Source organism: Channa argus, chromosome 6 (genome assembly GCF_033026475.1).
Source record: "Channa argus isolate prfri chromosome 6, Channa argus male v1.0, whole genome shotgun sequence".
NCBI classification, from domain to species: Eukaryota; Metazoa; Chordata; class Actinopteri; order Anabantiformes; family Channidae; genus Channa; species Channa argus.
The window spans coordinates 5,545,192-5,571,987 of record NC_090202.1 but is presented as its reverse complement, the minus strand read 5'-3'; the positions used below and the strand labels follow the sequence as shown (position 1 = coordinate 5,571,987).

General features: G+C 40.1%; 3 protein-coding genes across 9 annotated transcripts; 2 read left to right on the top strand and 1 right to left on the bottom strand.

Annotated features, from left to right (window-relative positions):
- Positions 1-363: 363 nt before the first annotated feature.
- mrm3a (mitochondrial rRNA methyltransferase 3a) lies at positions 364-6,399 on the bottom strand. Of its 2 annotated transcripts, XM_067508329.1 has the most exons (5): positions 6,305-6,399; positions 5,340-5,401; positions 1,365-1,609; positions 1,123-1,284; positions 364-1,028 (listed from the first exon to the last, which is right to left on the bottom strand). In XM_067508329.1, the coding sequence occupies exons 2-5, from the start codon at positions 5,372-5,374 to the stop codon at positions 448-450; spliced, it is 1,023 nt and encodes a 340-aa protein (XP_067364430.1). In that variant the 5' UTR covers positions 5,375-5,401; positions 6,305-6,399; the 3' UTR covers positions 364-447. The 2 variants fall into 2 exon arrangements, with proteins under 2 accessions (XP_067364430.1, XP_067364429.1); XM_067508328.1 differs by lacking the exons at positions 5,340-5,401; positions 6,305-6,399 and adding an exon at positions 2,190-2,613.
- glod4 (glyoxalase domain containing 4) lies at positions 2,884-5,206 on the top strand. The gene is made up of 9 exons (XM_067508333.1): positions 2,884-3,228; positions 3,424-3,473; positions 3,568-3,688; positions 3,779-3,923; positions 4,129-4,265; positions 4,394-4,480; positions 4,568-4,681; positions 4,763-4,849; positions 4,943-5,206. Exons 1-9 carry the CDS (start codon positions 3,139-3,141, stop codon positions 5,006-5,008), a joined length of 897 nt encoding a protein of 298 aa, XP_067364434.1. The 5' UTR covers positions 2,884-3,138; the 3' UTR covers positions 5,009-5,206.
- On the top strand, positions 5,531-26,773 carry LOC137129315 (bridge-like lipid transfer protein family member 2). Of its 6 annotated transcripts, XM_067508320.1 has the most exons (42): positions 5,532-5,695; positions 6,001-6,064; positions 6,251-6,278; positions 6,377-6,516; positions 6,724-6,850; positions 6,960-7,009; positions 7,122-7,263; positions 7,337-7,455; positions 7,553-7,613; positions 7,708-7,906; positions 9,321-9,438; positions 9,554-9,678; positions 9,771-9,838; positions 9,918-10,054; positions 10,300-10,454; positions 11,075-11,268; positions 11,900-12,197; positions 13,743-13,948; positions 14,035-15,082; positions 15,168-15,359; positions 15,839-16,041; positions 16,274-16,392; positions 16,485-16,708; positions 17,053-17,243; positions 17,404-17,503; positions 17,622-17,821; positions 17,925-18,222; positions 18,313-18,470; positions 19,137-19,343; positions 20,204-20,303; positions 20,493-20,675; positions 21,712-21,833; positions 21,928-22,083; positions 22,217-22,338; positions 22,417-22,597; positions 22,731-22,817; positions 23,471-23,581; positions 23,665-23,800; positions 24,129-24,253; positions 24,379-24,480; positions 24,975-25,109; positions 25,643-26,773. In XM_067508320.1, the coding sequence occupies exons 4-42, from the start codon at positions 6,446-6,448 to the stop codon at positions 25,826-25,828; spliced, it is 6,756 nt and encodes a 2,251-aa protein (XP_067364421.1). In that variant the 5' UTR covers positions 5,532-5,695; positions 6,001-6,064; positions 6,251-6,278; positions 6,377-6,445; the 3' UTR covers positions 25,829-26,773. The 6 variants fall into 6 exon arrangements, with proteins under 6 accessions (XP_067364418.1, XP_067364421.1, XP_067364419.1 ...); XM_067508317.1 differs by lacking the exon at positions 6,001-6,064 and having other exon boundaries at positions 5,531-5,759; XM_067508318.1 differs by lacking the exon at positions 6,001-6,064.
- The last annotated feature ends 23 nt before the right edge of the window (positions 26,774-26,796 follow it).

Below are 26,796 nucleotides of genomic sequence, written 5' to 3'. Positions count from 1 at the left end.
ATTTCTCATACGGTCAGTCTATCCTTTAATTTCAGGGCCCCTCTAATAAGTGCAACCATGCTTTTAACAAAGGGATATGTAAAATACCTTGCTTCAGCCTGCAATTTTACATTTATACATGTTTGTATGGAAAGGGCTCTGTTTTGAAAACCTTTTAGTTTGGCACTGAAGGTTGCATAAAACTTTAAACAACTCTAGCATCAGCAATTTCTAATGACCAGTTTCCAACTATTGTCTGACATTAAGAATAATCTGATGAATCAATAATAAAAAGATTTTAGTTGCAGGAATGAAAAAACAAAAACAAATGAATGCCACAAATATGCACACAAGAAATAAAGTCACTTGACATTATTTCAGATAAACATGTCACAAATTGCCAATTGGGTTTTATTTTGAGCAGGGCAGGATACAGGAGGTTACATGTAGGGTAATATTTTTTCAGATTTACTGTGAACATTGTGAAAAATGCCTCTCTGCTGCTGTTTTCAATTTCCTTCCAGATGTTTGCATAAGTTTTAACAGTTGCTTCCTGCCCTCAAACAAAAGGATACTGGTTGCCATGGCTGAATTCAAGCTGTCCACATCAGGGGCAACAGGAATGAAGAGCCTGCGACCTGCCGTCTTCTCAGCCAGTTGGACAGCTTCTAGACTCAGACCGTGAGTCTCTCCGCCGATCACAAGAGCAGTGGGATTCTGAGCCCAGCTCTCGTGGTACAGCTTTGCATCCACTCTGGGTAGTTTAAGTCCCTCATCGTCAGAGTCATATTGCTCATACCGCATGTTACTCTGATTAGCCCTTGTGCTGATCCAGCCATACTCTGTTGCTTTGGAGGTTTCGTGGGACACGTTAGTTTCTGCTTCTTCGCTTCTGTCATCTCTACAGCTGCTGTCAGCCACATGGACAGTCACATGTTTTGGGAGATGATTTTCGATGTCATCCCACTCCAGACTGGGATAGATGGGAAGGCGGAAATGGGCTCCCATTGCTGCACGCAGAACTTTAGGCTGCCAAACATCAACACAACCTGTCAGTGGAGAAAAAAAAATGCAAATTAGTTTCTAAAACTGCAAGCAAAAACACAAGTGGTTCATACTTTAAACTGATAATCATGAGCATACCCTTTGTGAGCAAGACATTGTGGCACCCAGCAGCAGCAGCACATCGCAGCATAGTCCCAAGGTTGCCAGGGTCTCGGATGTTGTCACATATCAGTGACAACGGCACTGAATGACCTCTCTTTGTGAAGTTCAACCGTGACGCATCTGGGCGAGAAAATATGGCTGCGGAAGAGGCAGAAGTCAGAAACAGCTATGAGATTCAGTGGTTTGCTAGGACCACAAACAAAATATGTTACCCTTACCTATTACCCCCTGTGGGGCCACAACGTCAGACCAGATCTTGATGTCTTCAAATTTGACTTTGACCAGCGTGGTCTTTTTGAGCTTGTCTAAGGGCAGCTCTCTAAGCCGATCCACCGTGCTGAAGAACACAATTTGTGGGCTGACGCCAGCATCCAGGGCATCACAGATCAAACGCCTGCCCTCCAGTAGGATTTTACCTTGGTGCTCCCGAAACGTCCTGGAGTGAGCAACACTTACTAACCTCCTGCAGAACAGAGAGAGGGGTTGGTTGTAGAGATGAATTACAGACAGTGCATAAATTAGCACAATTATGATTTTATTGTGAATGGGAATTCAATTAAGCTACTCCCTACAATAAGTGACACTAAGAATGCACTGTTTAAAACCTGTATTTAAAACTTTGCTAATATAAACTTTGTATAAAAAGGATCATGTGCAATATTAAACACAAATGTTTGCATTTGATGCATCGCAGCAGCGTTAATTTAAGGATATTCTTCACACCCAAAATACACAATCACCACAACAAAACAACAGCAATTAAACTGACACAACAACCAACAAATTTAATAAATAAAAAAAACATGATAAACTATCAGAAACAATGACTGCAGTATGCAGACTGAATAGCATGTAGGGAAATAATGCTCCATGTTTAATTGAGGGCATCAGGGATCTGACACATTCCTCCACATGTGGGTGGACAGCTGCGTTTCAGTGTGGTAGGTTGACTGTTGCCCTTTTAACCTATTTGCCATCACTTTCAAGCCAGTGTTGTAACGTCCGCCAATCACGACAATAGTCCACACTGCAGTGAATCTTACGCCAGTCGTTTGTCTCCAGGCGCTGCCCTCTCGTAGCGCAGTCCATCAATTTGATCCTTATTAACAGCAGCTGGCGCAGGTGTAATAGTTGATCGCACATTACTCGTCGCCTTGACAAAGTCACTTTTTTTAAAATGTTGTGTTGCAAAGGTCACTTTTGTGTCTTTCCTCTCTGTCTTGACGCTATATTTCCCTGACGGTGGCGTCGTCTTGAGGGCTTCATTCTTCTCGGTCTCAGGAAAAAACACTCTGACAGGTTTTCTTCTAAGTCCGCGTAAATACCGTTTTGATTCAACACGAAAACCGCTTCCTCTGGTTGGAAAAACAGTTCGCTCTATGGAAACGAAACACATCACGCCTCTCATGTACGCTGCCATTTTTGTTTGCCCCGTTTCTTGTTCTTTTGTTTAGCTAAGGCAACTTATCCTACTTACCGCCACCAACTGGAGCATAAATGACAGTACAAATACGCATCTAAAATTAATCCAGTTATTTGTATGACTTTAATACTTTACCACATACGAATGTACCACTACCAATAATTGTTATTATATTACAGTTATAAACGTTGTTTCCTCTAGTTATATATTACTATCAGTATTTATCAATTTATAGTTGAGTCCATTCTGTAACATCGCGCGAAGATGCGAGACATTGGACGATACCATTACCCTGGATAGCTAAGGGTGGAGATTGTATATTTGTCACTTTGTATTTTGTCTAATGTAGTTACATTTTTCTTTATCTTTATATTAACTTGTAATTAAAGGAAGCGATAGTGATGAGATGCTAACTGCAGCAATTGCATTAGCAAATAGAAATATCTGCTGTTTGTGTTTAGTTTTCAGTCATTGACGTAAAAAAAACAAAACATCGATTATCAAGGAAGCTTAATCGTTTCCCTGCACGTTGATCGAAGTTATTATAATATCTGTGTAGGAAAAAAAATATGGCTTTGAGACGAGCGCTACATTTTGTTTTCAAAGTTGGCGATAGGGCCAAAACAGCCACATTTTACCGAGATGTTTTGGGCATGAAGGTATTTCAGTTTTTAGATTAACAGATGTGATTGAAGCCATTAATTTAATGGTTGCTTTTGATCGGCTAATCTCCGTCACAGTACGTTGCACAACCCCGGTTACCTAGTTCCCTGGAGTTAGCCAGACAAAAATGTTGTAACAAAAATGGACTCGTGCCTACGCATTATTCACTCATCTCTTGCTATTTGTTTCAGGTTTTACGTCATGAGGAGTTTGAGGAAGGCTGTAAAGCAACTTGCAATGGGTAGATATCTTAAACTGACTGACCCTTGTTCACACACAGCTAACCAGAACTGATCCTAATACTGACCGCTGCTCTCGTCCGGTACCCATTACAGCCCCTACGATGGAAAATGGAGCAAGACAATGGTCGGCTTTGGGCCAGAGGATGACCATTTTGTAGCTGAACTGACATATAATTATGGAGTCGGGGAATATAAACTTGGTAATGACTTCTTGGTGGGTGAGAGTTCATTTGAATACCGCACTGAGAATGACAATATATGCATATAACAACGTTGAAAACAGTGATCCATTTGTTCACTTTAGGGGATCACTCTGCAGTCGAGCCAAGCCGTCAGCAACGCTAAACGTCTGGGGTGGCCCCTCACTGAGGTGGGAGAGGCTCTGTATCTGACCCAGGCTCCAGGGGGTTATCTTTTCTACCTGGTCGACAAAGAGCCGCCTTCAACTGGTGAGGGCAACAGGTTTAATGTCAGTTCAGTTTTATGCACAGAGTTGTTAAAGTTATTACAGAAATTGGTTGAACACAGCTTTACAAATGCAACGAGTTGCTTGGTGTCAAAGCATTAAGTGAAGTGTATTTATTGTAATATAAACTTAAAAAATATATGTAATTGGTGGTATGGAACCGGTATTGTTTGATCTTTTGTTGGCAGACCCTGTGCAGAAGGTTTGTCTTGCAGTATCCAACCTCCAGACATCCATCAACTACTGGACCACACTCTTGGGAATGAAGGTGATGGCCAAGAATGAGGAAACGAAATCAGTGATAATAGGATTTGCAGACACACAAGTGAGTCCAGTATCAACAAAATAGCATCCATGCTCGCTTTGTTATTAGAATCAATATAAGTTGTCCTTTTTTGTGGTATTAACTGCAGAATTTATAAGTTAATGTTATATATTTTTATTTTTGTACAGTGCAAACTGGAGCTTTGTGAAGTCAGTGGGACAATAGATCATGGAACAGCATTTGGTAGAATAGCATTCTCGTGCCCAAGGGACCAAGTAAGTAATCTTAAATACAAATGTTTAAAAACATCTTCATCATTGTTTATCATTATAAAAAAATAATATGTTATTTTCATTGTTCAGCTGCCTGACCTTGAAGCCTTAATGAAAAAGGAAAATCAGAAAATTATTACTCCATTAGTCAGCCTTGACACTCCTGGAAAGGCCACAGTAGAAGTGGTTATTTTGGCTGACCCAGTAAGTGCTTTACCTAACCAAATCCGGAATTGTGTGAAATGAGTCCAGTAGGAATTATTAAAAGCATAATATTTGTTTTAGGATGGTCATGAGATTTGCTTTGTTGGAGATGAGTCTTTCAGACAACTGTCCATGGTGGATTCCAAAGGAAATTACCTACTTGATAAGGTTGGTGTTTCTCCAACATTTTTCCATTTTGCCTTTTTTATGTGGCACGTTTGATATTTACTGTGCTCTTTGTGCTTTTAAACATGTTTCCAGGCCATGGCTGAAGATAAAAGCAATGAATGGTTTGCTAAACACAACAGACAGAAAGCTGCTGCATGAGATCAAGAAGACTGACTGGAAAACTGATCAGCATTAATTTCTTACCTGCTAATTTACTGCTTATGTGGTGAACTAATGTTGCACAACTGTGGAGTAAACCTTTATAATGTCCTTCATGAGGTGCTGTTGCATTGAGAGAACATTGTAAAAGGAGCACTTTGATGAATCCATTTTCAAATAAATATTCTTTGCATTCAGTGCATTTTGTATGTACCGGTTTGTTCTACTAATAACTGGAGTTCTACTACCTGGACGCAAGTTTTCTATGTGTCACTTGTACGATAACATTTGCAATTATTCAAATAACCAAACTGTAGGGTTTGGTACATACATTGAGGTTTGAGGGGACTCTTGGAGATCCCGCATCCAGGATTCAACCTTTTGTACTGTAAACTTTAAAATACAGTGTCACATGAGAGAACAGGCTTTGTCAATCTAAAATCATTAAGCAATGTACAGTCGTTATAGTTTAGTCATGTGGTTCAGTTTCACTAGTTGTCATGTGATTAAAATAAAACTGCTCTCTCTCTTGAATATACCGTTGTTTGAGCACCTAGTTGAAATGTCATTTTTGCCTCAGCAGTACACGTAGCGGTGTTCGGCTTTTCTGCCTCTAGTCGCAGCCAACTGAATTGGGCGGACCAGTGCAGGACTGGAGTGTGTACTCAGTGAAGAGTTTACTGCCAGGTAAAACTGATATTTGCAAGTGCTATGCAGTGAAGCGAAAAACCAGTACTTTGGATGTGTACACGTAAGTACGCTTGATAATTAACAGGCGCCAGCAGAAAGCCGGACACGCCTGGCAATGCTGGCTGTATAGTTACCAAAAAAGAATGCTAAGTTGTGTAGCACTCACGCGAATAACATACTAAGTTAGCCATAGCGTTAGCATGCTGCAGTGCTAGCTCTGATTTGCTAGTAATATTTGGATGACGCGGCGGCAAGTATTGTTAACTATTTCATGTTTTGTGTATTCCGGCTACCGCTGCTAGTTACCCTTCGCAGGTGGGTCACTGTTTTTGGCACTGGTGATGTGTCAAGAAGACGTACGTGTAGGTAAATGCATAACGGACATCCTGTTGAGTGATAAAAGTTTAGCTAACGTTTCGTGGTATTTCATGTTCGGTTGGTAACGACACAGTAGTTAGTTAATTAGCAGTGTTAGCACGGCGAAGCTAGCTGTTACCGTTAGCCGAGACTAACGTTGACTCTATAACTAACTCGGGTTTATGAATTTCACAGGTGTTTCCTCAGACAGTCACAGTAATAGGTAACGTATTGATTGCTCATACACACCTACACAGAAACGCCTGCATGTTAAGCGTTGATCTGAAGTAACGTTACATTTTTTTCCCCCCTTTTTGACAGCGGCTGATAACAGATTGAGGAACAACCTGACCAATGTCCAAGATTTGGGTGTGAACAACTCGGGACACAATGTCTCACTTGCTGATATACTTCCTTGTTATTCTGCTCCTCGGGATTCTGTTGTTATGTGTCATTTTCAGGTTAGAAACCTATGGATTACAGTGTCTCTACAGCATTATATATATGTGATTGACAGTAATCCTTTCTAAGCAACATTAAGACAAAGTAACACCGAATAAACTTATTACAAGGGTTATCTTAGATGCTTCTTAGCCAACAATTTCTTCTTATTTCAGGAATAATTAATTTCAAGCTATCCGACTTCTCATTTTATCATGTGGTTCTAGGTGGCTCTTATGCACACTGGCTGTGCGATTCTTCCAGACTGCACTAAATGCTGACCTAAAGATTAAATCAGTAGGGCTGTTTTCTGTCCAAGGAGTTGGTATCCAGTTTCACCCCCAACACACTCTGGTAAGACACACTGAATGACATTCACTTTCCCTTGTCAGAGTGTTTGCTCAGGGTTTATTCACTGTCCCATAAAAGTACTTTTGGTTTGATATGACTGTTTTTGTGACAGGAAATTGACAGAATATGGATTTCAAGTAAACTTCTAAACCAGGATTTGCCGTAAGTTGTCCCACATATTGTCACTAGGATAATCTGAGAGATATATATATCCTTAAACAGATCACTTATAGTCCCTCATTTTTTATGTAAGACCATTAACTGTGTGTTTCAGGAGATACCTGGCGATATGTGTTGGTGACATTAGAGTTAGGTTTGACTTGCAAACACCGTTGAAGCCTTTGGTGAAGAAGAAACATGGAAAAAAGTCAGGAAGGATTTCAGTTAGCCCTGCAACACTACGCTTACTCTCACAGGTATGAAGCCCTACTGTTGGTCAGTCCTTAGCTAGAGTTAGACTGTGTTTAATTTCCTGTTTTGTGTTGCTAGCTGCTGTCGTTCCACATCAGCTCGATCAATGTGATGGTGCTCAATTTGGCGCTGTCAGAATCTCTATGGCACATGACTATCTCGGGCATCACCTTGTTACTTGACCATCTGAGTAAAAGGTAGCTACAAAACAATTCTTTATGTTTGTTATTTGTATCTACTACTAATCTGAGTGAGCAGGTACATTAAGGAAAATGTTTGTATCAATTTTTGTAGGTTAGCGTGGGACTTCTCAGTTGGGCAGCTCAGCAGTAAAGTGCTGAAAAGCAGTCAACTGGTGAGTTCCATTATTGTCATTTTAACACTGAACTACAAACTGGTGGCTAAAACTGTGTGTAACTAATGTTTTTTTTACTTTTACTTTACTGTAGGACTTATGTTTGGCTGAAGTGGCCCTGAGCCTGCTGATATCTGGAGATGTTTGCCTAGAAGACATGAAACCAGGATATCTGTCCCTGAGTGTGAGGACGCTTATAGCAGAACTGCATGAAGGACTGTTCCTTAGCCAACTCCTGCTCCCTGCGTCTCCCCTAAAGAGCATTCACGAAGCATCTGTTGAGCAAACACAAGGTATAGTCTCTAAATGTCAAAAGCATTATTAGAATTATTTAACAAAATTATTATTTTAAGTTATTACTAAACAAAATCACTTTAATTTGCACATAACACATTACCTACATGTATCTCTGTTCAATATTTGCATGTGGGGGCATATAAAGTATTTCATAAACTAGTCACTTGTTAGCCTGGTGACTCAGTGGTGGAGCATTGGGTTGGGATGCAGAAGGCTGCAGGTTCAAATCCCACATCACCAGGGATTGGCCCCGCCCACCAAGGGCAACACTGGTGCTAGTCCTGAGCCCGGCTAAGAAATGGGAGGGTTTTGGCAGGACGGGCATCTGGACGGGCAATGCCAAATCAACGTTCCACTATGGTGACAAGCCAAAAGCCGATGACCTTATTCACTTGCTAGCATCATTCTTTTTAAAAGACAGGAAAGTTTTAAAAAAAAGTGTAAGTGGAGTATTTACTGGCAGATTTTATGATGAGTATAAAACAATACATTCTCTTCATGTTGTGACAATCACATACCTTATTTAAGGCATCTAACCATAAACCTATTCAGAAAACCCATTAACTTCAGAACAAGGGAACTGGGGAAAGTGCAAAAATGCTAACAGATTTTCTGGGATTCAGGACTAATTTCTATAGCAGTCTATTCCATATAAACTCACAGAGTAACCATAATAACAATAATGGCAATGTTTTCATTAGCTTTAGGTCTGATATTTATCTTATTTTAAAACCTATGAGGACAGGGTCATATCATGCAGCTCTGGTTAACCTCTGCATGTTCTTGAAATGTTTGCATGCTTACTAACAAATAGATATGGTTTAAGTTCTGTAAAGGATGAAGCTAAATGTATGTTAAATGTTATTTAAAAAAAAAACAGAAAAACTTGGTAGAGTCAAGTCAATTTAAAATTTAAACTGTTTTTTTCTTTATAATTTGTTTTATATCTGCATGTTTTCTGGGCAATGATCTAATTGAATAAGAAATGTTATATATTTAACAGAAATTTATTTCATTAGTTGCGCAGATATGGTTAAAGCTGTCAGTTCTGCCCATGTGCATGTTGAAGAAAATTGGAGCATAAGCTCATTGAGTCATGTCCATGCAAAAGATTTTTTTGGATCACCAGAAAGCAAAGATTAAAAGCACAACTGCAAGTAACTGTGCTTTTTGTGCTTTATGTGTGATGGCATAATAGCATCAATTAAACCGGCCCTTTTAGACAGCTGATATCCAAAATGAATGACATACAGTACACAAAATGTTTGTCCATAGATGTATTAGATAATTTCTTCAATTTAATTGATTTGTTTTGCTAGTTTTGTAATTAGGTACTCCATTGTAATATTATTATTTTTCATAATAAATATTAGGTAATTATGAAATTAAAAAGTAATAAAACTCTTTCAGAGATCCCTGAGTTCATCCAGACAGAAGCTGTAGAACATTTCCATCAGGTGATTCCCCACAAGGTCAATGTGGAATTTGATAATACAAATGTAACCCTGTCCATGCACAGCCTAAAAAGGTGAGTCCCCGTTTCACCATTGGCTGCATGCAGTTATTGCTTTGCACAATTTAAAACCTTACAGAATTACATATTGACTCATACATTTTATGACTCCTTTTCTCATCCTGTATAGACATCTGAACTGGACTCTGAAGTCTTTAAAGGTCTGCTATGGATGGGACAGTGAGCAGCCTCCTCTTAAAAGCTTCACTCCTGAGCTGAGTTTTCCACAGAGCAGCCTGGAGCTTCTTTTAGAGGGTTAGTGGACAGCTTGCAACTAGCCTCAATGCAAAGAGAGTCAGAGGAAGGGAAAAACCATGAATAACGTGTTGTTTTGTTTTTTATAACAGATGGACTTCTCCTCTCTCAAAGTAGGCAGAGAATCCTTTGTGTGAACACACTCAAGACAGTCGTGCAGGTAAGAATGCTCCTTGATTGTCACAATCCAATAAAGCTTGAAATTAATCCTGAATATTAATTTTTCTGGGCCAATTTAGGTTACATCAATCGACATCTCAGGGTCATTTACAGTCAACACTTGCATCATCCACTACCGTCACCAGGAGTTCTCCCATTGGCTACATCTATTTCCATGGGAACAGCTTATCCACAACAAGGCAGCACATAGAAAAAGGCAAGTAGCAAAAGCAAAACCTAAAGGTTTAGGTTGCTGTATTACAGTTAATATTTAGGTTGGAAGAATTATACTTTTCTGTGATATCTCTAAATGTACTCACTACTTTTTTGCAATCTCCTATTGTGATGAAAATAATAACCCCCTACCTTTTTTGCTATCTTCTTTTTCCTATGCACATGTTTTTTGTGTTGGTGCATCACTCATTCTGTGTTGTTCTTCCATGACCCCATTGTCTTGCATAGTTCATTAGATTATTTGGCCACCCTTCATTCCCTTAGGCACCTCCCTCAGCTGGATGCTCCTGTGATGATCACCTCTTCTGTGTCTAACGTTAATGTGTCCGTTCAACTGGGAGACACCACACCTTTTGCTCTAGGCTTCTTGTCTGCTTGTGCAGGTACTATTTTCATTAAAGCATAACCTGAACATTCTGGGTTAAGTGATAGTACTTATGACTGTACTTTAGGTGTAATCCTGTGGTATTTTTCCATCAATATTCCTTAAAGGAATCGTCATGGTTTAATTTTGTACGCAACTTTTGGGTAATGCAGATTAGATAAGCTTTCTTCTTTAGAGTGACTAGTTAATTATTCTCCTTTTTCCACTGTTGACTCTTCAGAGCATGTTATACAGGTTGACCTTAATCTCTATACCAGTGTTTCGCACACATAATATAGTTTGTTATATTATGCTATATTACGGCTATGTTACGGCTGCCCAAATATATTTGAGCCCACTTATTATTTAAATCTGTTCGAGAGAACAATGATAATCACAATCAGTTGTCCAGAGGACTTTTTCCCATTAGTCTACGTTGCCTAAAAACTACTCTATTTGCTGCTTAAAATATCAAACAGCATCTCACATCAGCGGTCACCAATGGTAATTCTATAATTCACATTGATGACACGACAAATTAAACATGCTGTCTGTGAGCGGTCTCTGCACATTGGTGGAGGAACAGCAACATCAATGTAACTCAAAGTAATGATGACTATTTCCTCTCCTTTTCTGTAGAACTGCAGCACCTTCTCAACATTAAAGTTGACAAAGAGAGTCCAGAGTCCCAGAATGTGCACCAGCGTGCCTCACTGTCCTTAGACAACTTCTGGTGGAGAGTGGGTCAGGGGTCTCATATCCAGCAAGCACCCCACCCTCCTGGTAAACATGTGTGGGGAGAAGCACTAATTCTAGACTCTCTTAGTTTGCAGGTAAGGAACACAATCATTAGGATGCAATAAAAATGTGTTTTGTTATTTATAATGACTACTTATATTGGTTGTTACACCTTAAATACCCTCCGTCTAACCCAGATATGAAAAACAATTACTTAAAAAAACTTTTAATTCTTTTCATCTTCAGTTCTACTGATGGATGGTTTTTGTAAAATAATAAATCTATTTAAGTTTCAAAACGTGATTTACAGTAGGTAATGCTAAAAATGGCTGTAATAATAATTGATTTGACAATAATCCATAACAAGTAAACACCTTTGGTATTCATCAGGCTGTGTAGGTGGGCTTTAAGTGTCAGAAGCCTGGCAAAATGAGCAGACAACCCCACAAATCCAAATGTTGCCCTAACTATTTAGTTGTACTCTCTGATCTGTGTAGTTATATTAGAGAGAAGAGACAAGAAAACATACAAAATCCTTAATGTGAACTCTGCTGATTTCTTTTTTTTTTTCTTGAGTTTGTATGTACCCAGCCCCGACAGTAAGAATTTGTTTAAGAAATGCATTTTGGGACCTTGAACTCTAAACAAGTTTCAAGGTTTTATGTGAGTTTGTCTTTCTTTCATAGTTTATTTCTCATGTTGTCTTTATTTTAATCTCTACTCCAGGGGAGTTTCAACCGACATTACACAGACTCAGGTAGTCAGACGCCGAGTCTAAACGTGGAGTCCAATCTGAAAGGACTTCAGGTGGAACTATCAGAGACGTGTGCACTGTGTCTGTCTCGCCTACTGTCCCTAATCCGTGTTCCTTGTGGCACTGGGCCACAGCTGTCAGATGTGGTTCCAGTGTCTCCCTCTAGTGACGAGACCGTCCAACCCATCCCCCCCTCACAACTACACCTGCTGTTTAAACTGGACTGTTATCTGGAGGATGTTAATGTATTCACGCTGTCTAATCTGGCAGGTAATATAGGTCACAATTCTAGCATTTTAATTAGATGTTTCTTAATTAAACATTCCTGTTGTCTGCAAAGATTATGACCTCTGTAGACAATTAATTAATTAAACCAATTTAATTAAAAATGTTTCGTATACTAACAGCAGGGTTAGTTGTTTGATTATTGGTTTCTCCTGGACACATTGTAAGTGTCCCTCAGCAAGACCCAGAATCTTAAAGAGTGACTTTCCAAATTTTAAACTTGCTTTCTATAGCTTTAGTTTAGGGTGTAAATGTGCATTAATGCTTTAATTTCCCTATGACTTGCCTATATTAAAATATACCTTTTGCTTCTAGCTGAAAAACTCCTCCAGAGGACATCACCTGGAGAAGTTTTTCATCATTAGAAGTTTAGATGATGTGGCTCTGTTGGTAAAGTGCCCGCCTACCGACTATAGTGTCGGAGGTTTGCACCCTGCTCTTCACGATCACGTGTTGAATTGTCTCTGGGCAAGACACTGAACCCCCGACAGCCCATCCCCATCCTGGGCATTGCAGTGCCAGTTCCAAGCCAGGAAGAAATTGGGGAGGGTTGCATCAGGAAGGGCATCCGACATAAAAAAAAAAAAAATTGTGCCAAATCAACTTCCGGACAAGTGATATGCTGTGGCGACCCTAAACTCACAGCATAAGCCAAAGTAGGGAGAAAAAAAGGAGTTTAGATGAAAGCAGGTTGAAAATGATTACAACCTTCATAGTGTGGGCAACAAGATGACATTATCTGAACTAAAGGCTTCTCCAAGTCATGTCAAGAAGAAAGATATTTTTATATAGGGAAGTCAAAGGAAAGTTTAATGGCATTTATGTACTACCCAAACTAGAACTAAATGAAGCAAGTTCAGCATCAGTGAAGGCGTCCTTTAAGTTGCCCCTGGTGTGTGTTCCTTAAAGTCGCATTAAATAAAAACTGTTACCAAATGATTAAATGTAAAGGTTTAATTGTGTAAGTCCTTTTCCAAGCAAACATGCCAAACATTATCTAGTGTCAGCTTCTCACTTGTGATACATTAATCTTATATCTATAAATTTAAAGGTTGAATTTGCAATTACCATTTTTCAAAATTTCTCTAATAATATATAGTCTAAATATTTTAGAACAGCCCGGTAGAAATTGGGGAGGGTTGCGTCAGGAAGGGCATCCGGCGTAAAAACTGTGCCAAATCAACATGCGGACAATGGTCCGCTGTGGCGACCCCGAACACACGGGATAAGCCGAAAGGAGAGTAGTAGATTTTAGAACATACTTAACAGAAAATAGAATTATTACTTGTAGCCATACGATCCTGCTGTTTTTTCATATATCATAAACAATGACATGAGTGTTTTGTGGATAAAAGAAAACAAATGGCCACAAGTATTGTAGTATTACATTTTAGAATTGGTCCAAAGAGGAGTTAAGGATCATAGCTTTACTTTTACATATGGCCTTTTTGCATTTTTTTTCACTTTTATCTGCTGTGTTAGTCTGTCTTCACCTCTACTGATCTTTTTTGTTCTGTGTGGTCTCTTTAGGTGCCGTCTATTTGCGGATGGACACTGTGGGAGTCCTGAGCTCTGCTGAGAGCTCCAGGGTTTCTCTACAGGGTGTTAGCTTGTCTGTAATCAAGACAATAACAGAAAACATGGAAACATGTTGCCCTGCTTCCCAAACTCTTAACCCATTGCTCAAACTCACTGCCATAGCTTTCTGTTACCATATCACTACCTACACCTTACAAGTAATCAGATCATGATACATTTTATTATTTCTTTGAACAGATTGAATGTCCTGTATTCATACTTTGTGTTGTTACTTTTTAATTAGGTTCAGTGTAAAGAGGAGCTCACTGTTGAATGGACACCCCCAGATCACATGGTCTTATATCAACACATGACTGAAGCTCAGGCTTGCTGGCGTATGCTTCACAAGAAAGAGGAGGATAGTCGAGTCCAACCTACGGAGAGTGAAAGTGATGTAGGTCACAGGAGAGTGCTATGTGTGCGTGTTGAAATGGGCTGTAGTCGTTTAACAGCTCATGTCAGCAAACAGAACTATATTCTCCTGCACACAGAAGCTCTCTTAGTCTCCAAGCACGCCGGCTCTATGCACATTCGCTCTCCTTCTCTGATCATCAACTTTGACGGCAACAACATTGTCACCTTGCAAAGCCTGGATGTGGAGACACACACTGAACTGACTGAGATGCAGCTGCACAGAGACACTTTCCCCTTCCTCACCACTCCGCACAACGGCGTATGGGTTCTTACTTGTCCGTCCATGGCTGTCGAATTCCCCTACCAATACAATTTCTCAAACACCTTTGATATGGCCATTAGTGTGCAAAAGTGGCTGAAGAACCTTCATCGTTCACCAAGCCAGGCCTCTGCCATCCAACATCTGCCTCCTGACCTTGTGTTCAAAATTAGTCAGTTCTCGTTTGTCTTCCTGGATGACGTCTTTGAAATTAAACTGCGAGACAACTATGAGCTGATGAAAGACGAGAGCAAAGAAAGTGCAAAGCGTCTACAGCTTCTAGATAAGAAGGTGGCAGATCTGCGCAAGCAGCATGGTGAACTTTTGCCTGCCAGAAAGATAGAAGAGCTGTACAGTTCACTGGAGAAAAAGCATATAGAGATCTATATCCAGCGTTCACGTCGCCTTTATGCAAATACACCAATGAGGAAGTCTTTGCTAACATGGACTGTGTCAGACCTGGAGCTAATAGCACTTGCTGATCAGTATTTTCATGGGCCTGAAAGGGTGAGAGAGCAGCTGAGAGATATTGATGGGATCAGTCCCTTCCCCAGAGAAGGACTGCCTCTGGTTGTCCAATGGTGCCGTGCAGTCAAGTTTAAACTGGCAGCATTTTTGGGTATGTAAAAGCTAACTGGAAAAAGTGTAGATGATATAGTTCAATGACAATAAATTAATATTTTACTGCCATTGTTTTCTGCCAGTGAGAATTCGGGACTATCCTCGCTACCTGTTTGAGATCCGGGACTGGGAGCTGTCAGGGCGTCTGATTGGGACAGAGCAGGATGGACAGATAAGAGCTTGTCGCAAAGAGATTGTCCAACTTGGTCCACCATGGGGAGATGTGACAGTTCACAGGAATATGCCACCCCTTAAGTTTTATTATGATTTCAAGTGTGAGTTATTTTTACAGTCGTATTGACCCAACACTATTCTCCACAGTCCTGTTTACATTTGTGGAAGTTAGTATATTTATTATTATTTCTCCTTGACGTCCCACTGGAAATATCAAGCTCCAACTAGTGACAGTTTTTGTTTTTGCATTGTGCAACTGGGACTTAAAGTTAAAAAGCACAAGAAGCCATTGGGCAGATTTTGACCAATCGAGGAACCTCACATATGCCAAATGCTATACAACAGTAGAACAGGAAAACTGTAAGGTTTGCTTGACTGCTGTAGTTACCTCCTGCATTATTAAAGCAGCAGTTAGATATATGAAACAAATACTTAAATAAACAAAATGTTTGAATGGTTAAAGATATTTATTTGATGGTACCAGGCAAATAGTTATGATTACCTTACAACTCTGTTACCTGTGGTCCATCATTTCAAATTTGTCTCAAGTAAAAAGGGTTATATTCTCTTTTTTTAACAGCTAATATTTCCCTCTACACAATCGTGTGGGGGCCATGTTGGGACCCTGCCTGGACTTTGATCGGACAATCAGTTGACCTGCTGACCAAACCCACAGTTGACCCCTCACCTCTTCTGGCCTGGTGGGACAAAAGTCGCCTCCTGCTGCACGGGCGTTGGGTCATGGACATTGATCAAGCCAATCTACACCAGCTAGCCACAGAGGTGAAATTATGTCAAACGCTGTACATCTAACAAAATCAGGTTATGGGTTTCTCCTTGATATATGTGAAAGAAAAGTACCAGCAAACGTATGTAAATGACGAAATGTGGTTCGTGTGTTATTGTCTTTGTTTTAAAATTGTGGGCCACCCTCTTTCTGGGTAACTTGGCTATGTGACGCTAAAGAAATGTTATTTAAAAGTATATTTTTCAGATTTTGCTTTTACTATTACAGGACCCTTACAATACTACAGAAAATCTACACTGGGAGTGGAATGAGCTGAACTTTCACTGGAACCCTGGACAGTTTATTTTTAAAGGGGACTTGGATGTTAATGTCAGGACAGCATCAAAGTAGGTGGAAGCATCAGAGCTAAAAATGTGTGGTAAATTGTAATTGTATTGTATAGCTGTAGTTGTTATACAAGTTCCTTTTATCCATCCAGGTATGATGATATCATTTTCTTGCACCTGCCCAATCTGTGTATGACCCTTGACCTCCAATGGCTGTGCCATGGCAACCCCCATGACCACCATGCTGTAATGCTCTGCTGTGCAGAGAACATTGCAGACATAACCTCAGGACAACCCCATGACTCCTACAGGGCTTTTCGCTCTGAGAACCTGAACCTCTCCATCACCATGGACCTTAACCAGCACTGTGGCACAGGTATGTGTAAGTCTCAGAAATAACAGACTCAGTTTCTTCAAAAAGGCATTTGAACCTTTTTAAAAGTCTTCAATTTATTGACATTATTGTAGATGTTACACATGTAAAGGTTATATTTTTGTGATATTTTTTAGCACAAGGCTTTTTAAAAAATTTATGATAAAATGTAATTCTTAACAATGTGCTCCATATAGTAAATAATGGCCTTGTTGTCTCTAATGGCTTACTGTTTTGCAATTATTAATTGATCAATATTTTAACTTGAACACTGCAGAAACCCCATATAAATCTTCTGTCTTGTAATTGTACTTTTACTGTATACATATTTTTCCTTTACTTTGTAGAACCGTCTCAGCCCACGATTCTGCTGTACAGCAGTACTTTGCGCTGGATGCAGAACTTTTGGGCCACCTGGACAAGTGTATCTCGGCCAGTCTGCAGAGGCAAGCTTTTCCACAGCATGAGGCCATTTCGCAAGAAGCTGGGACAGCACTACAAACAGATGTCATACACAGCGGCCTTCCCAAAACTACAAGTAAGTGTTTTTCGACTGTCCTGGAGCAGTATTTGGCCAACAATGTGTGGTTGGGAAGAAAACTACACTTTTAGTCACTTGCCCTGATTTTTGACAGGATATTCAATTAGTGTTTTTCTTGATTTCCTTCTGCCATTTGTATCCATTTTGTATCTTTCAGGTGCATTACTGGGCCTCCTTTGCCCAGCAGCGAGGTATCCAAGTGGAGTGCAATAGGGGTCATGTCTTTACTCGCGGGGCACAGAGACTGATTCCACAGGGTACGGGCATTAGCATAAAAGCATTCAAGAAGGATGACTTAATTTAGTCTAGTGACACTGCATTAGTTCTGTGTATTTTAATGTGGATGGATTTGTGTCTGTTTATATTGTCTCTTAGCTGGCACTGTAATGAGGAGGCTAATCTCCGAATGGAATGTGACTCAGATGGTTAGTGAGCTGTCTCAGGTGACAGTTCACCTCATGGCATCTACCTGGGATGAAACAGCTGACCACCAGATGAATGCTCAGGTGAAGAAGACTCACCTGTTGAGCCTATCCTCACTGAGCTACCAGCGCCAGAGCAACCGCATTGAGGAGGTACAAGCCCAGAGTCTCTTCTTCACGGTTTTAATAAATTATTACCCTTTATCCTTATCCTTTATCCTTTAACCTTTTGCTACTTTTTAAATATTTTTGACAGGAGGTCAACCCAAAGGATGAGACTAATGCCTCTTACACTCACAAACTGCACCTGGTTGATCTGCGCGCTTCCTGGACCACAACTAACAGAAACATAGCCTTTGGGCTGTATGACGGTTACAAAAAGGCATCTGTACTGAAAAGAAATCTCTCCACTGAAGCTTTAAAGGGTCTAAAGTTTGACACACAGCTGCAGGCTAAAAAGCTCAAACGCTCTCCATCCAACTACTCTCCCACTACACCTCCTACTATACCAGTCATGCCCACTACCAGTCGGGCAGAAAAAAGTCAGAATGAAGGTGAAGAAATTGTTAACTAAGAGAAATAAAACAACAGTTTAGTTTTTTTAAAATGCACTAACATGTTTCTTTTTCCACTTCATTCTGTAGGAACATCCATGCTCCAGAAATTGATTGAGGAAACAGACAAGTTTGTGGTGTTTTCAGAGGAGGACTCAGGTGTCAGCGACCAGCTGTGTGGCATCGCAGCCTGTCAAACTGATGATGTCTATAACCGCAACTGGTTTATCGAGTTGGTCAACTGTCAGGTAGTTTCATAACATTGATAATAGCAGATGTATTTCTACTATATGTTTTAGTTGCCCTTACTGCACTGCGCCATTTAAAGTTCTTGTAATAGCCTATATATTGTCACTTTTGGGTTAGTCCAGCTTGTGGGGTTCATAGTAATACATTGAAATCAACTTGTTCCAGGGAAAATAAACTTCCTTTGTGTTTTCAGTAATATACACTCACTGTTTGACAGACAAACAGTAACAGTACCACTAACCATGTTTTTTCGATCTAACTCACCTTGAATTTATATACACTTACAATAGAATCCAACAGCCTGTCATGGCGAGTTTTCTGTTACGCTACATTTCTCCAGGTGTCTCTGTGTTAGTCAGTCATTTGTGTTCTTCCACAACCGTGTACAGTTTGTCCCGGCTTTCCAGGTTATCAGGGAAACCTTGGCAGAGATCTAACCTCAACAACATGTAGTGTAAACAAGCTCTCACTGGGAGTGTAGGTCAAATCTTGCAAGGTTGCAAAGAATTCACAGGGATTGGTTTCTCTTGCATTAATTGTGGTCATTTGCTAGGTTGCAAATTCCTTGTTGGACTGAGGCACAGATGGTATCGGATTTTATGAATATAGCTTGAATGTCTGAGTGGCTCAGTGTTTTAATCTTTCTATTTATTTTATTTTCCCAGATGATGCTACGTGGCACAGAGACAGCAGGCTGTGTGTTGGTGTCTGCAGCAAAGGCTCAATTGCTGCAGTGTGAACACCACCCGGCCTGGTATAGTGACACCCTGAAGCAGAAAACCACTTGGACCTGTCTGCTGGATGGCATGCAGTACTTTGCCACTATGGAACCCAATCCATCTGAACACGAGGACAGGCAGTTGTGGCTAGAGGTAAGTGAAACTCTTAGGTAGGAGGGGATGAACGACAAGTAGTGAGACATTCTATCTGTACCTGTAAAGTTATCTTGCCAGATTAGGAGCGTTTTGTATTCGGTTGAACACTTTCTACCTTTGCCCCATCATCCTGTGAATTTTGTCAGTGTAGATGGAGAAACAGGAAATATTACATTGATGAAAGAAGTTGGTCCAAAATACTAAATCCTAAGAGTATTTAGTTGTTCGGTTGTCTTGTCTCATCCAAAGAAGTGATTCTGTATTGATGGCTCATACTAAGTGTTTTGTTTATCTGGTTGCATTTTCACTATCTCTTAGGCAATAATGTTATTCCTGTACATTTATGTTTACAGACACTCTTGCCACCATTCTACACTCATATTTTGGGTGTAACTTGTCAAAAAAGGCTCCAGGCAGGAACAAACAGCTGAGTGAAAGACTAAATGAAAGGAGAGATTATTAATGAGGCGATGCCGCCTTAAGTGCATGTAAACTATTACTCGAGAAAGCTGATTTCCCTGAGTCTCCCGATTGAGTGCATCTAAATGCAGTTACAGACTCACTGATGAGATCCTAACTAAATATCTTGTAGGAAATAATTGTCATTTTAACCAGCCACCAGCTATTCTTAAACTCTGCTACCTAATAGTGGTATTTGTTGTTGCTGTTTTTGTTTTTGTTGTTATTATTATTACCACTACTACTACTAATTAGTATAGTGATGTATAAAGAGCAGATGGCATAGCAGGGAAGTTATTAATTATAGAATGGGATGACAGTGTTTTATGTGTCTTATGTCTTATGTATAGTGCTGTGCCTGCTCTAGTTAGCTTTTTATTATATTATTCTGTGTTTAGGTGAAAAACATAGAGGAACACAGGCAGCGTAACCTGGACTCAGTCCTGGAGCTGATGGAGAGTGGGCAGGCTGTGGGGGGAATGGTTAGCACCACTACAGGTAAGGCATAACTTACCCTAAGCCAGTTGTTTATCCTACCACATACATGTTGAAATGTATTCATTGCACTTACTTTGAGAAAAGACAACATGACCTGTATGCCTTGTTTTGTCACATTTGATTGTCTTAGTAAGTAAAATCATTCAGATTTTCCATTGCAGTATTGATCAGTTTTTCTTACAACTGTAGACTGGAACCAGCCTGCTCAGGTGAATGAGACACAGCAAGTTCAGCGTATAATCTCACGCTGCAGCTGCCGGATGCACTACATAAGTTACAGTCATGACATCAACCCAGAGCTGGCCACACAGATCAAACCACCAGAGCTGAGGGATAACCATGAGAAAGAGGACCTGCTGAAAAAACAGGCTGGTATGTGTCTCCTCATCTACAGATTTTATAGATCATATGTGTAAGTGGGCATACACAGTGGGCAGCGGGTACAAGAGTGCAAAAAGGTTAAAAAAATTATAAACAAATTGTGGGATACTGAGTACATTGAAGGGAAAGGGAGTACAGACCATCCAACCCGTACCCACTTTGCGTACCAGGTACACATTTTAATATCAAAATATGCTCGTCCTGTTTGTCACTCAACAATAAGCCATGAAACCTTGTGAACAAGATGTAAAAATCGCAGTGGTCATTTAAGCTAAAATTAGCAGTGTGACGTGTGAAAAAGTCAAGTCTTTAAAGTTTTATCTCCTATTGCACTATTGTAAGTGTAAACAAGTAAAAACTATAAGCTGCCATTATCCTTTTATTTTTACTTTTTTAAGGTGCTTCAAGTGATGCTTGTCGTGCTACTACTCAGGATTGCTTGAAAAGTGTAATATTAATACACTCATAAGAAATTGTCTGCTGAGACAACATATATTACATATTTCTTCCTTTTTCTAGGCTAGGCAACAAGACATACTGTATAGCCAACATGCTAGAACATGCCAATTGGTCTATCAACCTTTACATCCAGACAAGTGGCCTGTGTGCCCCCTTTTTTAAATTATTACATTTCAGGCCCAAGTTTGAGTTTAACCAAATGTTCAGTACTAAGACCTATGTCAACAAGCATCTAGTGCTTTTTATAGTAAGAAATAATAAGATATAATAATAATAATAATAATATGAGATAATAATATAATATATATAATAATTGTGCATAAAGTCAGAATTGAATTCAATAAACCTTATCATGCTGGAGTTTATATCAAGCTATTCTAAACACTTTTTTATGTCATCACCTTGAGTTTACATTTCTGATAATAATAAATGAGTCAACCATAGGCTACAATGTCATATGCCTGTTTTTGCACACTGAAATTTTTTTCGGCATAAGGGATTATTCCAAACCTTTCTTCAAGGTTGGCAGCTCTGGGATTATAATTTTCACAAAGTTGCTCCTTTCTAGGTGCTGTGGATACCTTCACCCTCATACATCATGATCTTGAGATCTCTACAAACCCTGTTCAGTATGCTATGATCCTGGACATTGTTAACAATCTACTGTTACATGTTGAGCCCAGACGCAAGGTAGGCCGGAGCATCACCAGACTAATTGTCCTGATCTAGAAAAGATGTTCTTACTAGTATTTCATCTTATTTTTATCTTGTTTGGTGTCCCCAGGAGCACAGTGAGAAAAAGCAGAGAGTGCGTTTCCAACTGGAAATTTCTAGTAACCCAGAGGAGCAGCGCAGCAGCATCTTACATCTCCAGGAGGCAGTCAGGCAGCACCTTGCTCAGATAAGACGCCTGGAAAAACAGATTTACTCAAATATTAGGGTGAAACACAAATTGCTTTACGTACCTTAACATTTTTCATTATTATACTAAAAATCTAAGAAGAGGTGGACGGTGTACTTGTATTGCATGTATATGTATATATGCAGTATGTATGTTCTTCATCATCTTACAGGCACAAACTGAGGAACAAAGCAATAAAGATCTGCTCGAAATCAACACAAGACTGCAAAACCAGCTAAACCAGGAGAAGAATGACATGCAGACGAAGAGTGAAGAGCTTAACATTCTCATCAGGTCTCACATCAGCCCCTGTACACATCTCGTACAGTGAAAATACAGTACATCGGTAAAACTGTATTCTCTTTGTGTCAGGTGTTTTAAGGACTTCCAGCTACAACGGGCAAATAAACTAGAGCTGCGTAAACCCCCAGAAGATGTAAGCGTTGTAAGGAGAACAGAGATCTACTTTGCTCAGGCTCGCTGGTGCTTGACAGAAGAGGATGGCCAACTTGGTATTGCTGAGCTGGAACTGCAGAGATTCATGTACAGTAAGGTGAGCTCAGCAAACATCTATAACAGACAAACATCAAAATAATAGACAAATTGCACTTGGATCATTGCAGGATGTTGTTACATATCATTACTGGATGGAACATGATCACTCTGTGTATATTTTTGTAATACAGCTGAACAAGTCTGATGACACAGCAGAACATCTTTTGGAGCTTGGGTGGTTCACAATGAACAACCTGCTGCCCAATGCAGCATACAAGGTAATAAGTTACTCTCATCATTTATATTTGTCTGCTTAGGTTTAATATTGAATTTTGTAGAACAAAACTGTTAAACAATTTGATTGTTGTTTGTCATAGTTACTAAAACATAATGCAAACCTTTTACAACTAAATGCTATGACAAAGATTATTTTAAAAGCTATGCTGTGGAAACTGCACTTAATGGCCACTTTATTAGATGAACCTTTATTTTTAAGCTGTTGTATTGGATTTCATTGCATTTTAAGGATGTACCTAATAAAAAAGACAATAGATGTATACATTGTTACTTAAAATACAGTGTTAACTCACATTTATGACTCTGCCTGGTTTCCTCTGTGCAGCGTTTGAGGGTATGTACACTACACATTGACAAGACTAATGTCTGTGTGGACTCCATCTTGTGTGTCTGGATGGGGTCACTCAGTGGCTCCACAGAGCTTCATATTCAGTGTTGCATGCAAACACAAAGATTTCTTGATGCATGTGTGATCAAGGACACCTTACAAGTGCACTTCAGTGTTTGTCCATTCTCATATCAATTGATCCTTGTATTTTTTAATGTTTTCAAGTCACATTGAAATTATATGAATATGTGCAAGACTGTCTGGTATAATGTTGCTGAAGATAAAATAAGTTCCCTTTGTTTTTAGGTTGTACTTCGTCCTCAGAGTAACTGCCAATCAGGACGCCAGTTTGCTTTGCGCATCTTCAGTAAAGTGCGCCCCCCTGTGGGTGGAATTTCTGTAAAGGAACACTTTGAGGTGGGGAAGCTCGTTGTAACCTTTTTAAAACACCAAAACATTGTATTTATAATTTTTCTGATTTTCTGACGTGTGTTTATCAGGTGAATGTGGTGCCACTCACCATCCAGCTGATGTACCAGTTTTTCAAGCGAATGATGGGATTTTTCTTCCCAGGCAGAAATGTTGAGGAGGAGGAAGTTACCGATGAGGAGGACAAATTTAGATTGGTTACTACTGGTATGTTTTTGTCAGCCGTGGAAAGATGACAGCAGTAAGACAAGTAGCACAAGCTCTTCATATGATCACCAGCATGCAAGCGTAAACCAATCAATAATAGTTTCCATTTTCTCAGCCAGACATGTGTGCATGTGTGGTGTCGAATTGCCCATTGCTCTCTCATGTCATCCCTCTGAGCTATTAAAAGGTTCAGTCACTTTGAATATGACCTTGAGGTGTGTGTGAGTGAGAGAGAGAGCGAGAGAGAGAGACTTGTGCAAGTGTAAGGTGTAGGGTGCAGAGTCACCCAGAGGCCACAGTGCTGATGCTGATGTGGTCTGTGTCGCAGGTATCCCTGTCAAGCCCCGGCAGTCATCAGAGGACACGTTGGGTGCTATGGGCCCCAGCAAAGGTGTCACTCAGGGTCTGAACCGCACTGCTGGGGTTAGAAGGTCGTTCAGGAAACCCCCAGAGGTATTAATGTTTTATTGATTGATAGTATTTAAATGTTTAGACTAAAAAGGAAAGGAATTAACCATCATTTTTAGTTATTTTACTATAACTTTTTTATATGCTTTTTGTCCATTTCCTCCCACCAGCATCCTGTCGATGATATTGATAAAATGAAAGAGCGAGCTGCTATGAACAACTCCTTCATCTACATTAAGATTCCTCAAGTCCCACTGTGTGTCAGCTATAAGGTGGGTTCCTATGCTTCACAGCTCTTATGCTGCAGGCTGCTTCTTATGATTCAACCTGTGTTCATAAGTGTGGATAACGAGCAGGAATCAAAAAGAACCACAGCAAGAGTCCGTGACCATGGACCAAGTTTACACGCTGGTCCATGGTCTCTGGTGGAACAGGTAAACTTCTATATTTTACATTCCAGCTGTCTAAGCAGCCCCATAAAGGCCCCTTTTTTACTTGCGGGTTAAGGGGGCTTATGGAATGATTGTGCTGGACTCTTAAGAACTTCCGAAACATGGGCGACCTACCCTCTGTATAGCACTTGGATACCTCTGGCGTATACAGACACCAGTGCTCCAGAGCAGTTAACTGCTTTGCCAACATACATTGTATGTTGAGAGTTTGTTTTTGTCAGGTCCTCAAAAAAAGCATTTTAAATTTATTTATTTATTTTTTGCTAACTTTAGCGCTTTTTTTTTTTTAACTTTTAAATATCTACGTTCCTCAGGGAGAAAAGAGCAGTGTGGACTGGAAGGACCTGAACCTGGTTCTGCCCTGTTTGGAGTATCATAACAATACGTGGACATGGCTCGACTTTGCCATGGCTGTGAAAAGGGACAGCCGGAAAGCACTTGTAGCACAGGTACCCAGAAACTGACTTACACTTCTCTTTTTATCAAGAACACCACTCGTTCAAAAACCTCAGTTGGTAAAGGCAGTTGCTTACGGACCACAGGGTGAGTGGTTCAATCCCCGGCCCTGGCTATATGTCAAAGTGTCCCTGGGCAAGAACCCGAACCCCTAACAGCCCATTCCCCCTCCCCAGCGATGCAGTGCCGGTCCAAGCCCGGTAGAAATTGGGGAGGGTTGCGTCAGAAGGGGGCATCCGGCGTAAAAACTGTGCCAAATCAACATGCGGACAATGATCCGCTGTGGCGACCCTGAACTCACGGGATAAGCCGAAAGGAGAGTAGACCCCTTGTTCAAAAACATTATGGGCAGACACAATGCTGAGAAAAGGACATTACATAGTCGCCAGCTTCAAGGTCAATAGATACATTTATTTGTGCTAGTTTTCTATCTCTATTTTTGTTATTATTTTTTTTTAACTATTTACAAGAATGACTAGAAGAAGAAAATACGTATACAATACTAAATTTCTTGCTTGTTGTGCAGGTGATAAAAGAGAAGCTGCGTTTGAAGCCAGCTTCAGGCTCTGACCTGCGGGGGAAGGTGTCTGAAGCAAAGTCAGACAACAACCTGCAGCAGCAGGAGGAGGATGAGAAGGCTCGGCTCCTCATCGGCCTTAGCTCTGCAGACAAGGCCTCCAGCAAGAAGAGCATCTTCAGTCGACGCAAATAAAACACGTTGACAGCGAGCCTGACTGGATGAGCCACTACAGCAGCTGAAATGCTCCTGTCAGCATAGGGATCAGGGAAAAGCTGTGAATAATGGATCAGAATATCAGTCCGGCTCAGTAAACGAAAAAAGGAGTTGGTCGAACATTTCACATCATTTTCGGATTACCTTACTTTATCACACGAGCCTGCTGAACTAAAAGAAACATTCTGAAACTTTTGTTTTTGACTCCTGATGTGTTTCAAATTTGAATCCCTGCAGGGAACTTGAACCACTCCAGGATTACCAGGGTGCCCTTTGACCAAATGCATTATCTTTCTTTGTTTGCCATTCAAATTTCACCTTGCAGCTTTAAACCGTAATGACCACTTATGCTGCTTTGAACATAGCGAGGAATATTTGCAGTCCGTAGCTAGCACTTCTCTGTGTGTATTTTCTCTGCTGTTGTAAATGTGAGACTGCGAGCACATTTTTTTTCCTGCCGGCTCAGGAACACACTGTAAGTCTGCTTGAATTAATAGGAGTCCATTCCAAGCACCTTCAATATTGTCAGCTGTAATAGTTAGATTTTGAAATACCATAAGTACATCCACTATTATGATTTATGAAATAATGCTTAGAGAAATTGTCCATGGCTGTATGACTGTTACTAACAGGAAGGCCTGTTTTATGTTTCTCATGTAAATGCATTCTTCACCTGGCTAATTAACTATACCACACCTCAGTGCAATGTCAAGAGCAGTGAAAACATTTTAACGTGTCATATAATGTGCCACTTGGTTTGATGGTATTCTACATTGTTATTTTAACACTGATGCACTTTTTTATGCAAAGTATTTTGATATTTTTGTAACCACTGTCGTCTGTTTAATGACTTGTGTAACTGCTGATGAAGCCTGTTATTTCAGTCACACTTCTATTAATAAGGAGTAAAAAATAAAAAATAAATAGTCCCTGAACGTTTCACCTAT